The sequence below is a fragment of the Sitodiplosis mosellana genome, unplaced genomic scaffold (genome assembly GCF_009176505.1).
Source record: "Sitodiplosis mosellana isolate CC-2019 unplaced genomic scaffold, AAFC_SMos_1.0 Smas_scaffold_2, whole genome shotgun sequence".
NCBI classification, from domain to species: domain Eukaryota; kingdom Metazoa; phylum Arthropoda; class Insecta; order Diptera; family Cecidomyiidae; genus Sitodiplosis; species Sitodiplosis mosellana.
Genome location: NW_022595245.1, coordinates 669,350 through 684,113, shown reverse-complemented (window position 1 = coordinate 684,113; position 14,764 = coordinate 669,350). Strand labels below are relative to the sequence as shown.

The following is a 14,764-nucleotide window of genomic DNA, read 5'->3' as shown; positions in this document are numbered from 1 at the left end:
ACGACGACGACGACGACGACGACGACGACGACGACGACGACGACGACGACTGGAAAAAGAAAGTACGTGTGTGTACACCGCTTTTGCAAGTGAAGGGCAAAAAATGACACCAAAATGTGGATGGATTCTATTTTTAGTGTTGTTCGTACCAAATTACATAGAAACTGGTGAGTATCCATATCTCTTTCTCTCTATTTTATTCGTCTTTACATATCTCTCTGAGAGAGATTCTCTCGCTGTACATGTCTCTCTATTCCTATGTATGCACAATGCACATCGACCGAAATGCGAGAAATGGAATGTTTTGATTCGGTTCGCTTGATGTGCAAACAAAATAAAATGCTTGAGTGTCCACTCCAAATGTTATCCAATGCAATTTTCCATTAAAATGCCCATACGTGTGTGTGTATGTGTGTGTGTGTATGTGCTGAGCTTGACTGCAAATATCTCGACTTTATTTCCGTCCTGAATTCGTTTTTTTTTCTGCTGCTCGTTCGCTTCTTTTTTTCGCCAGTCAAAGCATCCATGAAAACGAGCATTCATTCCGCTCGTTTTTCTCTCCAACATATTTTCTCTTTCTTCCTCTCGCTCGCAACAAATTTTACATTTATACTTTACGATTGACTCATTAATTAAATATTCTTGCAGAAAATTCTGACTACTCAATTTCAATTTACTTCTTCCGAAGCCTGACAGCAAAGATGAAAATAAAATTTGAAAAAAAAAAACGAATCCACGGTATACGGAATGTAAAAAAAAAAAAATTGCTGTTCGCATTAAAGAAGTAATGTTCAAATTAAAGAATTTGCATGTTTTTGAAGCGAACACAAAATTGTGTAACAAGTACAACAGCGCACAAGCTCTAACAAATGTTAACTAGACACCAAACGTTTTTGTTTTCTTTTCGTCGAAATTTTTCGTTTCACAATAAATGTACTGAGTGAGAGAGAGAGAGAGCGAGAGAGAGAGAGAGAGAGAGAGAGAGAGATAGAGAGAGAGAGAGAAAGAGAGAGAGAGAGAGAGAGCTGGGTAGAGTAAATGGAATTAATTTTCCCAGCATTTAAAAACGAAAACCTGGACACTACTCACACTTCTTCGTTTGTGAAATTTCTTCATTCGGCCAGCGGTGGTAGTGGTGCTGTTGTAGTTGTCTTGTGATTTTGCATAAATTGAAATGAACTTAGTACAAGTTTAATAAAATAATTAATTTCGTATGAATGCTTTTGACCCGACGTGAAAATGTTCGTGTTGTTGCTGTTGTTGCTGTGTATGTCCAAGAATAAATTCCGAGTGCTCAGACATTAAAATTCCTGATGGTTCTGTATGATGTTACTACTCGGCGGTGGTTGTGCCAACATATTTTATGCACAAACTGCTCTGTTTTCGATCTTCCTGTCTCTCCCTGCCCCACTCTCTCTCTCTCTCTTTCGTTCTCACTCGCTCCTGTTGCCTCTCTCGTCAACTTTCCGTTTTCACCAATGGCAACCATCTGACAAGAAGCAAATGCACGTGTGACGGTTTTGTTCCATGTGATGCCAATTAATTATTAAAATGTGTATGGTTTAAACTTGACTGGCCATTACTTTAGTGCTATAAAATCGGAGCGGTGATAAAATTGCAATTGCATGATTTATGGTGTGCATTTTCGCAAATCGGTCTGAGGAAGTGTTAGCCAATGAACTTTAGCCCGTTTCCGTTGCCAAAGACTACAGCACATATATACATAAATTGTACGAGAGAGCCTTTAAAAGTAAAACCGAAAACTGACCTACTTGCTCACGAGCCGAAGAAACATTTAATAAAACCGACAACGTCGACTACAGCGAGCGAGCGCACACACACATTATTCACCGAATGGGTTTTATGCAATCTAAAACCGTAAACCAATGCAATTTGGACTCTGCCATTTGATTAAAGTGTCAACGCTCAAGCTCAATGAGCACTGAATGAAGCTTAACTAATTCCTATTGTCTACATATTAATAAAAACTAATGATATGTTCTTTTTTTCTTTTCCTATCTCTCTTTTCGTCTTGTTCGATTTAGGTTCGGTGAAAAATCTGCGAGGAGGTAAGTGTGATTAAGCTTTAAGTTTCTAATGATTGGGCACGAATTGTGTTGTTATTGTGATTGTTGTTGTTGCTACTCATTTTTTCGTCTATTCTCACAATGCCAAATGCGTGTTACAATAATAAAAATAAAAAATTGGTTGCTTAGGAAAGAAAAACCAATCGTAATACAACATTAATTGAAAATATTCAACAGCAAATTTCATTCAACCAATTTCGTGTCTGATTCATATGTTTGTCAATCAAATTGAAATAAAATGTCTCTGCTTTTATAGTTGATCATTGTTTGTTCAATTGATATTTTCATAATTTTTATTTTCATTCGTCTTCGATGTGTTGTTTCTTATTTGTCTTATTCATTGTTTATTTTTTCTTGTTTCTCTCTCACTTTTTTCTCCGGCACAGGGCACCTGAACCAATACATATTACATTATGAACCGTTAAACTATGATCATCACGAGATTCATGCTAGTCATAGTAGAGCAAAACGTTCGGTTACCAAAGATCCATACGTTTATTTAAAGTTTCGTGCACACAGTCGATCATTTCACCTTAGACTAAAACGTGATGTAGATACATTTAGCGATAATTTAGTGGTGAGTTGTCCGACTTGTCGATAAATGTTATTGAACGCTAAAAACCAAAGCAAAACGAAAACAGAAAAAAAAAAAATTGAAATCATTGCGTCCGTGGTTACATCCGTCCATTTTGCAATAATGCATTAGGCGCACGATACTCAAATCTCCGATGAATTTATTGAATTGGCTTTTTTTCGTTTTTTTCGCTCTCTTTCTCTCCCTCTAATCGTTATCTAATTTTTTTTTCCATGCGTGTTTTGTGTACAGGTGGATACACCGAACGGAGAGCTGCCGTATGTTGATACATCGCATATATATCACGGTCATGTGCTGGGCGAACCGCACAGTCATGTGTTCGGTTCGCTGCACGATGGTGTGTTTGAAGGGAAAATTATAACCGAAAATAATGCATACTATGTGGAGCATGCCAAACGATATTTTCCAAATCGAACACATCTTGATTACGGATTCCATTCGGTTATTTACAATGAACGGGATGTGGTCGACGATCCATTTGCTCACAAACGCAAACCAGGCCATGCAAATGGCTGTGGCATCACCGACGATGTCGCACAATGGATGGAAAGCGTACAATATGCGGGAGTCGATATCGACGACGACGACGATGATGACAACGATACCGACAATGATGTTACGCCACCAGAACAACCAGCTAATGTAAATTCACATAAACCAAACGCAAAATACTCGACAAATACAAAGCCAAAGGCAGCAAAACAAAATCGAAATTCCATTTTTGGTGATGAAAAATCACCGCATTTCAAGTATACAAAAGAAGCTAATTTTGACTATGACGATTTTGGTGGCGGTAACGCAAACGGTAACAAAAAGAGTGAACGTGTTAAACGAGCCGCACGACCCAAGGAAGATAATCGAAATACGTGCTCGCTGTACATTCAAACCGATCCACTCATTTGGCGGCACATTCGAGAAGGCATCGCCGATGTAAGTTCATTCACACGAAAGAGCATGTGCTTTGACCCAGAAGTGTCATGCGAGAAAAACTAGCTCTGTTTTCTTTCAATCAAACACATTTTTATAATGATTCAATTGTCTTTTGACACAGCATGACCGAAGCCGTAAATCAGAAATTGATGAAAAAACGCGCGAAGAAATTTTGTCACTGATCGCACATCATGTCACTGCCGTCAATTACATTTATCGCAATACGAAGTTCGACGGACGATTTGAACATCGGAACATCCGATTTGAGGCATGTACCTCATTACTAACTGTTTAACTGTTTTTATTTGACAATATTCGCTCTTGCTCTGTGTTTATCCCTGTAACGTCAATAAACTTTACGCAAATTTTTTGTTCTGTTTCCGCTTCAAATGTTTTCAGGTTCAACGAATCAAAATTGATGATGACACAGCATGCAGTGATTCGTACAATGGTGACATCAATCCGTTCTGCATGGAAAATATTGATGTGTCAAATTTTTTGAATCTACATTCATTGGGCAATCATGAATTCTTTTGTCTTGCCTATGTGTTCACATACCGAGATTTTACCGGCGGCACATTGGGATTGGCCTGGGTGGCATCGGCATCAGGTGCGTCGGGCGGCATTTGTGAGAAATACAAAACGTACACTGAAACGGTTGGCGGTTTGTATCAAAGCACGAAACGGTCGCTCAATACGGGAATTATCACATTTGTGAACTACAACAGCCGAGTGCCACCCAAAGTGTCCCAATTGACATTGGCACATGAAATTGGACACAATTTCGGATCACCGGTGAGTATTTAGCGAATGAAATTTTGATGAATGTGATTTATCCAAGTGTCTAGTGCCATTAAATCTAATAAGCAACCCAAGAAAACTCCGACTAACATTGAAAATTCTATTTTCAGCACGATTATCCACAAGACTGTCGTCCCGGCGGACTGAGCGGCAACTATATTATGTTTGCGAGCGCAACGAGTGGCGATCGACCGAATAATAGTAAATTTTCGACATGTTCGATTCGAAACATTTCGAATGTGCTGGATGCCATTGAGGATAGCAAAAAGCGAAATTGTTTCACCGCATCCGAGGGTGCATTCTGTGGCAATAAAATTGTTGAAATCGGCGAAGAATGTGATTGCGGTTTTAACGATGATGAATGCCAGGATAAATGTTGTTATCCACGATTGATAAGCGATGCCGACATGAGCGTGAATTCAAGTGCTCGCGGGTGTACACGGCGCGCATACACACAATGCAGCCCGAGCCAGGGACCATGTTGCTTAAGTGAAAAGTGTATGTTTGTGCCGGCGCATTATCATCAAAAATGCAAAGAAGAGACTGAATGCTCGTGGAGTTCAATGTGCAATGGCACAACGCCAGAATGTCCCGAACCAAAGCCGCGTGACGACAAAACAAAATGCAATAACGGCACACAATTGTGTATCCACGGTGATTGCGCCGGGTCGATATGCTTGCTATGGAATATGACTGAGTGCTTCCTAACGACGCAAGCCACACAAAACATCGACAAGCGAAGACTGTGCGAATTGGCGTGTCAAAATGGAAACGACACCGCGACGTGTCGCAGTACGAGTGAGTTTGGTCTCGAAGTTGGTCTTCCAGCGGAAGGAATCAGTTTACGGCCAGGATCACCTTGTGATAATTTCCAAGGCTATTGCGATGTGTTTCTTAAATGTCGTGCCATTGATGCCGAAGGACCGCTTGCACGGCTGAAAAATTTACTCTTCAACAAGCACACACTGAACACCGTTCAGCAATGGGTCACCGATTATTGGTACATTTGCGTACTGTTTGGCATTATTTTCATCATTATCATGGGCATTTTCATCAAATGTTGTGCCGTGCACACACCGAGCTCAAACCCAAAGAAACCACCGGCCAGACGGTTCAGCGAAACATTACGACGACCGATGCACACGCTGAGAAGAATGGTTCGTATGCAATTGAAGATAAACAATTCAAATCACATTCTTATACAATTGAAATCAAAAGATTCTTTAGATAATTGAAAAACAATTGCTAAATTGAAGGAAATCGCAAAATCGAAAAATCATCCTCAAATTTTGTTTATTCCCCCAAACAGCGGCATGGTCATCATAGATATCCAGGCGGCCCAAGAAGTATACCACCGTCACGAAGCTCTGGCGACGAGAGCCTTGGTCACATAAGCAGAAATGCTAGTCGAAGCCATCATGCTCCACAGCATAGTTTACGAAGCGGTGGTGGCGGCGGCGGCGGTGGTCATCCGAGTCGAAATGCAGTTGACCCGCGACGGCCACCGCATCAACAATCGAGCGGTGGAAGTAGGCCATCGAATGGTACACGTTCAGCCTCAGCTGGCCATCATGGGTATGATGATGGAAGAGGTCAGCAACAAAATTCATATAAAGCTGTCCAGTACAAGCCAATCCCCACAGATAAGAACGCACCAATCCAAATGCTAAAAAAGTAGCAGCCATTTTAGACTTTTTGGTTTTCAGTTTGGCCCACTTCTTGATTTTATACCCGTCCAAAATTATGTTACCTCAGACACAAAAAACACAAACAAAACGTAAATCTTTTTTTCTGTAATGTTTTTCTTTTTTGTTTACTGTTCTTTATAAGCTCATGGTTCCATTTAATTGTTTTTAATGTACATGTATTGTCCTCATTGCTTACTTTACATTTTCGCTTTTGTTTTGGCTTGAAAAAGCAAAAACCAGACAAATACGAGACCATGTCAAAATCATATTATCGATTGGCTATACGCTTGGTTTATTAATTTTGTTGCTAAACTCATAAAAAAAATCATTTTTATTAGCTTTTACACCATATTATGATTTTTCCTTAATTCTACGCCGGCAAAATCGGGATTTGTTCTAAACAACACCAAAACCATACAATTTTTTAAATGATTCTTCTTTTCATCTGTCAAACAGGCGCCGATCCACCAGCAAACTTTAATCAATGAATGGACTCATAAATGTTTGCGACGCAACCATTTAATTGCGTTGAATTGCCTCAACGCTACTGCATCACAAAATAGACTAGACTCTACAGACTCGAATGAATGATTTAATAACAAAAGAAGAAGAAAATTAGGTATATTAGTTATGAATAGAAATCTCTAAAGAAAAAGAAAAGAAAAAGTTCTATTTTTAATTTTGACGATTTAAGTTTTCTGTGATTCCAATTTAGTATGAAGAAAATGACCATCAAGTTTGGTCAATTTGTTGACCGGTTATTTGGAAGGACATATGTGACTGCCAAGTGCATGGGTGGTCATATCATTTGTTAGCACGAACGAAAAGAGAGAAAGACATTTTCATTTCTAAAAATCAAAAGCCAATGAACTTATTCCATGACAGTCCATGGGCACCAATTCTAAAACGACGGCAACAACAACAATTCCACACATTTTCTCGGTGCAATCGAATAATGTTCTTTCTTCCCTACTACAAATAGGCCTTTATTTAATCAAACTTGCGACTCGATATATTTAGTGAAATAATTGAAACAAAAAGAAGAGGATGATGAAAGAAAAACGGAAACGTGGAAGCTATTATGGCCACTAGAATACAGAACTGAAAATGTCACTAAAATGGTAAAAAGCCCACTGCGCAATCAACTCATTTTTTTTCTGTGTATAAAACGAATGCAATGCAAAGGTAATAGTAGAAGTTTGAAGAATTTTTTGTTTGCTCTGAAATGGAACAAACGAGAAACTACAATTTAGTTTATTGAAATGACAAATAATGAAATGAAATGAGTATATCTAAAAAATGGTAGGACACATTATATGTATATTGCTATATGTCTCAAAAAAAAAACTTTTGATCAAGATTTTCCAAAAAAAAACAAAAAGATTTCGATATAGATGAGATAAATTGTCTGAAAATAAAAAAGTACTATGTAATTGAAACCAGATAAAAGTAAAAACAGAAATATAAAAAAAGAATTAGTTAGGATAATATTTTTATAATAAACGACGCATTCGGTTATTAGTAAAAGTGAAATTAAGAATTGATTTAAAGAAACATGAAGAAAAAGCTGAGAGTAAGGTTTAGAAAAGAAAGGAACAAAACAAAAAACACGATCAAAATCAAATCTCATCTGGCAAATATTTAGGAAAATTTCCGAGCATTTAATTTTGTATAGACTTATTGCTTTCGTTGAGACCAATCTTTTTCTCCCTTTTTTCCTTGAGTTGTTCGTTTTAACACCTGTTTGGCAAATTGTTTCTTTTTTTTAAACCGAAATTGCCTTTTAAACTAAGCCCATTGAAGAGGAAGAAACAAAAATGAAAACAATTCACCGAATTATCGAACCAATTTCGTCTGATCTATGCATTTTATGTTGATACACTCAAAAAAAAAGAAAAGAATTTCAGGTTGAAAACAAAAATGCATCACAATATTCCATAATTTTTTGCCTGCCTCATTTTTCTCTCCCCCATTTTTACACACAAACACACACAACAAGACTTCGTTTTTTTTAATTATTGAAATGCAAATATTTTGGCTCATTTTCAATGCAGTTTGTTGTGGTTAAAGCGCTAATGCTTTTTTAGTGGCAATGTTTGGAGTTTACGAGAACGAGTTACTGCAAAATCAAATCAATTCAGTAACGTCAAAGTATTAAATTGTATTGCAATTTTGATTCTTAATGTATAAACAAAATAATATTATATAAACAAACACAACAAAAAAAAATATTGATAATAATTTATAAAATACTTTTTGCCATTTTACGAGAGGAGTGATCTTTTTTTTTGGGAGGGAAGGTGGTGTGGTTATCGACAAATCAGGTGCTAAAATCTTTAAAAGGGAACACATTTATTCAAGCCAACAAAATTGCACTTGAACACCACCACCATTACCACCGTCACCTCAACCAATCTCCTCTCGCATATATTTATGAACTGAACGATTAAGATCTGTTTGAACAAGCAAACTCATGGACTATGAACCTCACCGGTTGAGTCACAGAACAAACAAATCAACAACAACACTAAATACACTGTACATACAAATGAAAGAAAGAAAAACCGACGATGATGACGATTGAACAAGCTTAAACTCTGCAAAACTCAGAAAATAAAGAAGAAAAGGAGAAAAATGAACAAATAATTATGTTACAAATTATTATCATAGTTTTAATAAATAAGTTTAAAACCTCTTTAAATGTGCATATTACGTTTAAATTTTATGTAAATGCCAAAAAAACAACAACAACAACCGAATGATAATAAAACTTACGAAAATCTCTTAAATTGATGTGTTTCATTCGCTTATATCTTTGATCAGTGTGGTCCTTTTTACCGTTACATGGAACGTACATTGTAAAATGTACATTAACTTCGTTTTTTTCCAGGGAGGTCCAAAACTTTGGATTTTTTTTATTCCAAAACAGATTCTGTTGTTATGTTTAATTATTATCTGTGACTAACTACAAATTTAGATTAAAACGTTATTACCAATACGATACTTGAAAAATTTCATTTTCATACATTATGATGTACGATGTAGAGTATTGGTTATTGTGGTAGCATTCAGTAACATTGAATTTAATACAGAAGTTTAGCTGATTTTTGCTTTTTTGGTGACCTCAACTTTATTGTACTGTGTATGCTATCTATCTAATCCATCCATTCATTGTGATGTAGTACATTTCATGTAACGGCTCAGTTATAGTTTGTTATGCAATAACAAACTAGACCCGAAGTAAAGGTTCCAAAAGACTCTACGCGTAGCGTAGATCGAGAATGTTCTTTCTTTTTTCAGCATTGTTTTATTCTAATGGGAATAAAAACTGATTATAATCATGATTAGATAGACTGCAGTCTATTCATTACATTGGAGCGCAGCTTGCTCTTTCATTTGAACGTGAATGTGATACATTCTATGAAAAGACGATAAATCAACTTGAAAATGGTAACGCGATAAAAATTAGCTCATTTTCAAATGACTAAATCCCCAAAAATGCATGTAGCCAGTCAAACTTGTTGCTTAAAAATTCCAAAACAGCTATTAAACCCAAACAAATGAGTAATAATTCTTAAAAACAAATGAGTAATTCGTTTGAATCGAACGCCAAATACTTGTTGTCAAACTGATACGTTGACAAGTGAGTTGTGCGGTTATTGTGAATGACTCACATTATATCAGCTGGGTTCATTTTGTTGTCAAAACACATGCAAGTTGCAATCGCATTCATTCGTTACTATACCAACAATCGCACAACACGTCGTATGTGGTGAGTCAGTCGGTTACATATACAGCGAAAACCAATCGACATGAGTAAGACTAGCAAATCTTGACATTGAGTAAACAAACGCATTGCAGCAGCTCAGCTCAGCTGTTAGTACCAGCTATTATCAGAAAGTGAGATTTCGGACAATCTCTTCTACTCTCTTTCGCTGTGTTTATTCTTAAGTGCCAATCGACAATAAGAAATCAAACGAAATGGTGGGTATTATGTTTTTGCTTTATATTGGCTACACGACTAAAATAAATGGATTGTGATTCTATTTTCATTTTTGGTTCAGTATCAAAGTGTTGACGAAATGTATCGTCTGGACATAGCAAGCAGTTCGTTTCCAAGGGATTACAGTTATTCGTCGTATGAAGACAACGATCGGGCTGGATCACCGCCGATTGAGAACGATGAAAGACCACGAATACTTTTGATGGGCTTGAGACGATCGGGCAAAAGTTCGATACAAAAAGTGGTTTTCCATAAAATGTCACCGAACGAAACACTATTCCTGGAGTCGACGAACAAAATTGTGAAAAGCGACATAGACAACAATAGTTTTGTGCCGTTTCAGTGCTGGGATTTCCCAGGTCAGATTGATTTTTTCGATCCGGCCTTCGATTCGGACATCATTTTCAGACGATGTGATGCACTGGTATTCGTTATTGACGCTCATGATGATTACATCGAAGCCCTGGCCAAGCTAAACAAAACCGTTCTCAAAGCATACGAAGTGAATAAATCCATCAAATTCGAGGTGTTTATCCATAAAGTCGATGGGATAAATGATGATTTGAAAATGGAAACACAACGTGATATTCATTCGAGAGCCATCGATGATTTATCGGATGCTGGATTCGAACGCATTTGCTTGAATTTCCATTTGACATCTATTTACGATTACTCCATATTCGAGGCCTTTTCCAAGGTCCTCCAAAAATTAATACCAAAATTGCCGAAGATCGAAAATCTTCTGAATATTTTTATTGTGGTAAGTGTTTACATTTCGCTTTCACAATCGAAATCACCCATTCGGCCTTTGTTTATCAGCAACGAAATGTTCGGGTCAAAAGCCAACACTGGAAGTATCGCTGATAACGCAACAGGCCGAACATCCGACTCACACACAACAGACGAAAACTCGTTTTACAATGAATTTCGTACATGATTGAAGAGGAAACGTTTTATTTACACACTTTTTTTTGTTTATATCGTAGTTCTTATTATCTTTTTTCCCCGCAGAATTCTGGCGTAGAAAAGGCGTTTCTCTTTGATGTGATGTCTAAAATTTACATAGCTACTGATAGTTCGCCGGTTGATATGCAAAGCTTTGAACTATGCTGTGATATGATTGATGTTGTTATCGACTTGTCGTCTATTTATAGGTGAAGCGAACGAAGTTTTTTCTAATTTGTTCATTAATTGTCTTTTCGGATTATGATTTAAATACAATACATAAGACTATAACCGAAAATTTCATGATAATACTTGCAGCGCCGATCACAATGCGTCCATCGATGAACAAAGTGGCAGCATAATCAAATTGAACAATGGAATCATTCTGTATTTACGGGAAATCAATCGTTTTCTGGCACTTGTCTGCATCTTGCGCGAGTACAATTTCTCGAGACAAGCCATTGTCGATTTCAATTTTATGTGCCTCCATGATGCGATTTACAAGATATTTTCGGTGCAATTGCCGAAAAAGACCGAAGAATACAGTCAAATGAATGACGATTACTCCGATCATCAGACCAACGGTAGCCTCGTTGTTCAACAGAACCGAAGCCTCGTTAATGGCAGCTCGAAACAATCATCAACATCAGTCCATCAATCAAATTCTCAACTTACAACTTACTTGCTAAATAACAAATTCCGAAGCATTGATGATTAAATGAATGTTTTTGTGAGAATCTCAAAATCTCATATGAGTCGAATTAAGTTCTAATAAATATACAGACCATAAATGCAATGTTCAACAATAAAACGTGTTCATTTGTTTTCTAGATGTTCATTAAATTTCATACAGCATTGAACAAAATTGTTCGGATCAAACCGTCAATTCTCATTTGAAATGTCAAAAGTGACAAATGTTTTTTGTTTTGTTTTGTGCGCACCATTCACAATGACCACTTGTTTGACGTTTCATCGAATGAGAATCGGTCAGCGCTAACCACATTTAGTTTGCTGTTGCGCTTCCAACGATAAACACATAACGTGACCTACCTTGCGATTAAAACTTTGTCATCGTTGACTGTTACTTCGCATTAAATACAATAATGTTGCCAGTGTTGAAGCAATTGAATTCCAAGCGAATTGTGCTTGCAAGCAGCTCACCACGCCGGAAGGAACTTCTGAAAACAGTTGTAAGTAGGCAATTTGTTCGAATGGGCTCTCTATTGAAAACTCTTTCAGAATTAGATTTGTGGAATAACATGTGGTAAAATGTCTTGTTCTACTCATAGGGTTTGAATGTTGAATCATGTGCGTCGACGTTTGACGAGAATCTTGATCTGAAAGATTTCAACGGCTTTGCCGAATTTGTCGAAGAAACCGCATTGCAGAAGGTACTCGAAGTGGCAAATCGATTGAATGCCAAAGCCGAAGCGGACGGTAAGCCAAAAGTTGATATCGTGATTGGAGCCGACACTATGGTGACATTGGACGGTCGCATGTATGGAAAACCGACGAGCAAAGATGACGCAATCGAAACATTGCAAAAGTAAGTCGCTTTCTTTTTTCAATCGGAATTTTTGCTAATAAATCTAAGCTTAACATTTAAGCTTCGAAATAGAAACTTTGATTAACATGAACCAAAAAAATTGAATTTCATAATTTAACGAAAATGTAACTTTCCACAGGCTCAACGGCAAGACGAACATCGTTTACACAGGTGTTGCAATCAAATATGCCGACCATATCCACACATTCACTGAAATGACAGAGGTTCAATTTGGGAATTGTACCACAGAGCAAATCAAGGCATATGTCGACACTGGAGAACCGCTGTAAGTGTTTATTACAGAAATTGTTTGTGTGCCAACGCATAAATAATAACAATGAATGATTTTTACAGTGACAAAGCAGGATCGTATGGCATACAGCACATCGGCTCCACACTTGTTGAACGCATTAACGGTGATTTTTACACCGTTATGGGCCTGCCAGTCTATCGCCTTTCTCACAAACTCAACCAACTCTTCCAAGAATACCAATGATATCTATTTATCAGTGCCGTTATTTATTTTTTAAACAAAACGTTCGAGAAACGTTACACCAAAAAATATTCTATTGAACAACCAACATGAAAATCCATTTTATTTTTTTTTTTTTCAATTTTTTCAGTGTGATGACATAGTGTATGCAATAACACTTTCATGAAAAACGTAAACAATTTCTAAGTAGAAAAAATTGCTCGAATTAAATAAAATGTTATTAGCTGTTTATGTAAACACATCAGTATCAATACAAGAAAGAACGAATAAATCAATGCTTATTATTCATAACACATTGATATGCGTGAGCATGGAATTTGTAATGCTTGCAACATTGTTGCATTGTAACAAACTGGTTTGCTATTGCATTAGTTGTTTTAAAAATGATTAAAATGACCTTGATTTCAATAGTGTCAACTTAAAAGATTCATCGCTTTCCTGATTCAAGCCAATAATATTCATACACACACATTTTCTGGATTTCAAGAAGAAATCACTTCCAGCATATTGAATTTGCTATCCGGGCAACGACCTTTCTTTGCAGTAAGCAACAGTATAACTAGGGGCTGTTATGTCGGTTTGGCATGTATTCGCAACGCTGCCGTATGATTTCTATATAAACATTCGTACTCGCATTCGCGAGAATATTCAAGAACAGTGAAATGCGACTGCTAACGAATTCAAATTCGAGTGCGAATGTTCACATAGAAATAATACGGCAGCGTTGCGAATGCATGCCTGAACACGAATGAGGGAATGAACGAATGAATGATATAGTCACGAGTTCGCTTTCATAGCCGCATTCGGTCGCATTCGCAAACATTCGAATTTTTGCTCTGAAATGCGAATGCATTCGCAGCATTCGCCAGAGATAAATTTCCCTAGCGGTATAATTTACACAAAATATCCCACGCACAACGACGAATGACGACTCCAATAAAAACAGAATGTTATCGCACACATTTTTTTAACGTGTGAAGGCTTTATACCATTTGTGTTTTTTGCAATAATATAGAGCCGCTATGATTATTTACCAATCAATAGTACTGAAGTACAGTGTATTTGAGTCCGCAGCTCTTTGAGCTAATATCCTTCACTCTTGAAGTGATGAGTGGTGTTTTTTGACGAGGCCATTTGAATATGAAAATGTTCACATCTTCACGGCATGCACAGAACACATTCCGTTTCGCTGCTATTGCATTGGCTTCTATGGTCAAATATACACATGGAAATATCTCGAAAACGGCTGGGCAAATCGGCAAAATGGACCGTGGTGTCACTCCCAAATGGAGTGTAAACACCCGGCTGGTTCGACGGCCTAGAATATAATATAATATAATACGCCTTTGAACACATCGATTTCTTTTTCAGTTAACGTGTCGAAATTTATGTTAGCCTGCTTAATCATTTCGACACTGGTTGGATCAAGTTGTCGAAACTGGACGATTTTCTCTTTGTCAAGCGCAATTCTTCCATAACCCATTTTCACCGCTGGATAGTGCGTTTTGATGAAATAGTCAACGACTTGTTTCAAGCGTTTACATGTTTGGCAAAACGACCGCAAGTCGGCCAATGACATCATATTGTGCATCATATTGAAGCAAGTTTGATTTGACATTTGATGCAGCAAGAATTCTTTATGAAATAGTTATATTGTTGAGATTCCAATTCACACT

General features: G+C 37.2%; 3 protein-coding genes across 6 annotated transcripts in view; all 3 read left to right on the top strand.

Annotated features, from left to right (window-relative positions):
• The window catches only part of LOC129565348 (disintegrin and metalloproteinase domain-containing protein 10), an 18,567-nt gene extending 9,677 nt beyond the window's left edge, over nt 1–8,890 (top strand). Inside the window, exons 2-10 of one of the 4 annotated variants that reach the window (XR_008687602.1) lie at nt 1–167; nt 2,046–2,069; nt 2,474–2,664; nt 2,914–3,612; nt 3,734–3,880; nt 4,012–4,407; nt 4,524–5,570; nt 5,723–6,190; nt 6,558–8,890. The exon at nt 1–167 is cut by the window's left edge and continues 2,882 nt beyond it. Coding sequence is in view for 3 of the 4 variants with exons in the window: in XM_055440135.1 (XP_055296110.1) it covers nt 104–167; nt 2,046–2,069; nt 2,474–2,664; nt 2,914–3,612; nt 3,734–3,880; nt 4,012–4,407; nt 4,524–5,570; nt 5,723–6,091 (2,937 nt within the window). In the remaining variant the exon portion in view is untranslated. Of the gene's footprint in view, nt 168–2,045; nt 2,070–2,473; nt 2,665–2,913; nt 3,613–3,733; nt 3,881–4,011; nt 4,408–4,523; nt 5,571–5,722; nt 6,451–6,557 lie in introns of those variants that run through there. The other 3 variants (XM_055440137.1, XM_055440136.1, XM_055440135.1) reach the window with 3 other exon arrangements.
• Nucleotides 8,891–9,828: 938 nt separating this feature from the next.
• On the top strand, nt 9,829–11,860 carry LOC129565351 (ras-related GTP-binding protein C-like). Its single transcript, XM_055440142.1, has 4 exons — nt 9,829–10,085; nt 10,166–10,864; nt 11,116–11,258; nt 11,368–11,860. Exons 1-4 carry the CDS (start codon nt 10,083–10,085, stop codon nt 11,765–11,767), a joined length of 1,245 nt encoding a protein of 414 aa, XP_055296117.1. The 5' UTR covers nt 9,829–10,082; the 3' UTR covers nt 11,768–11,860.
• Nucleotides 11,861–12,044: 184 nt separating this feature from the next.
• On the top strand, nt 12,045–13,384 carry LOC129565354 (dTTP/UTP pyrophosphatase). The gene is made up of 4 exons (XM_055440149.1): nt 12,045–12,239; nt 12,339–12,595; nt 12,735–12,881; nt 12,950–13,384. Exons 1-4 carry the CDS (start codon nt 12,153–12,155, stop codon nt 13,089–13,091), a joined length of 633 nt encoding a protein of 210 aa, XP_055296124.1. The 5' UTR covers nt 12,045–12,152; the 3' UTR covers nt 13,092–13,384.
• The last annotated feature ends 1,380 nt before the right edge of the window (nt 13,385–14,764 follow it).

What these genes read in the sequence shown, in the direction of transcription:
- LOC129565354 (XM_055440149.1), top strand. Translation starts at nt 12,153, where the DNA reads ATGTTGCCAGTGTTGAAGCAATTGAATTCCAAGCGAATTGTGCTTGCA. An exon ending in GCAATCGAAACATTGCAAAA is followed by an intron (nt 12,596 to 12,734) that starts GTAAGTCGCTTT and finishes AACTTTCCACAG; the next exon opens with GCTCAACGGCAAGACGAACA. An exon ending in GTCGACACTGGAGAACCGCT is followed by an intron (nt 12,882 to 12,949) that starts GTAAGTGTTTAT and finishes TGATTTTTACAG; the next exon opens with TGACAAAGCAGGATCGTATG.
- LOC129565351 (XM_055440142.1), top strand. An exon ending in TTCTGAATATTTTTATTGTG is followed by an intron (nt 10,865 to 11,115) that starts GTAAGTGTTTAC and finishes TTTTCCCCGCAG; the next exon opens with AATTCTGGCGTAGAAAAGGC. An exon ending in GACTTGTCGTCTATTTATAG is followed by an intron (nt 11,259 to 11,367) that starts GTGAAGCGAACG and finishes TAATACTTGCAG; the next exon opens with CGCCGATCACAATGCGTCCA.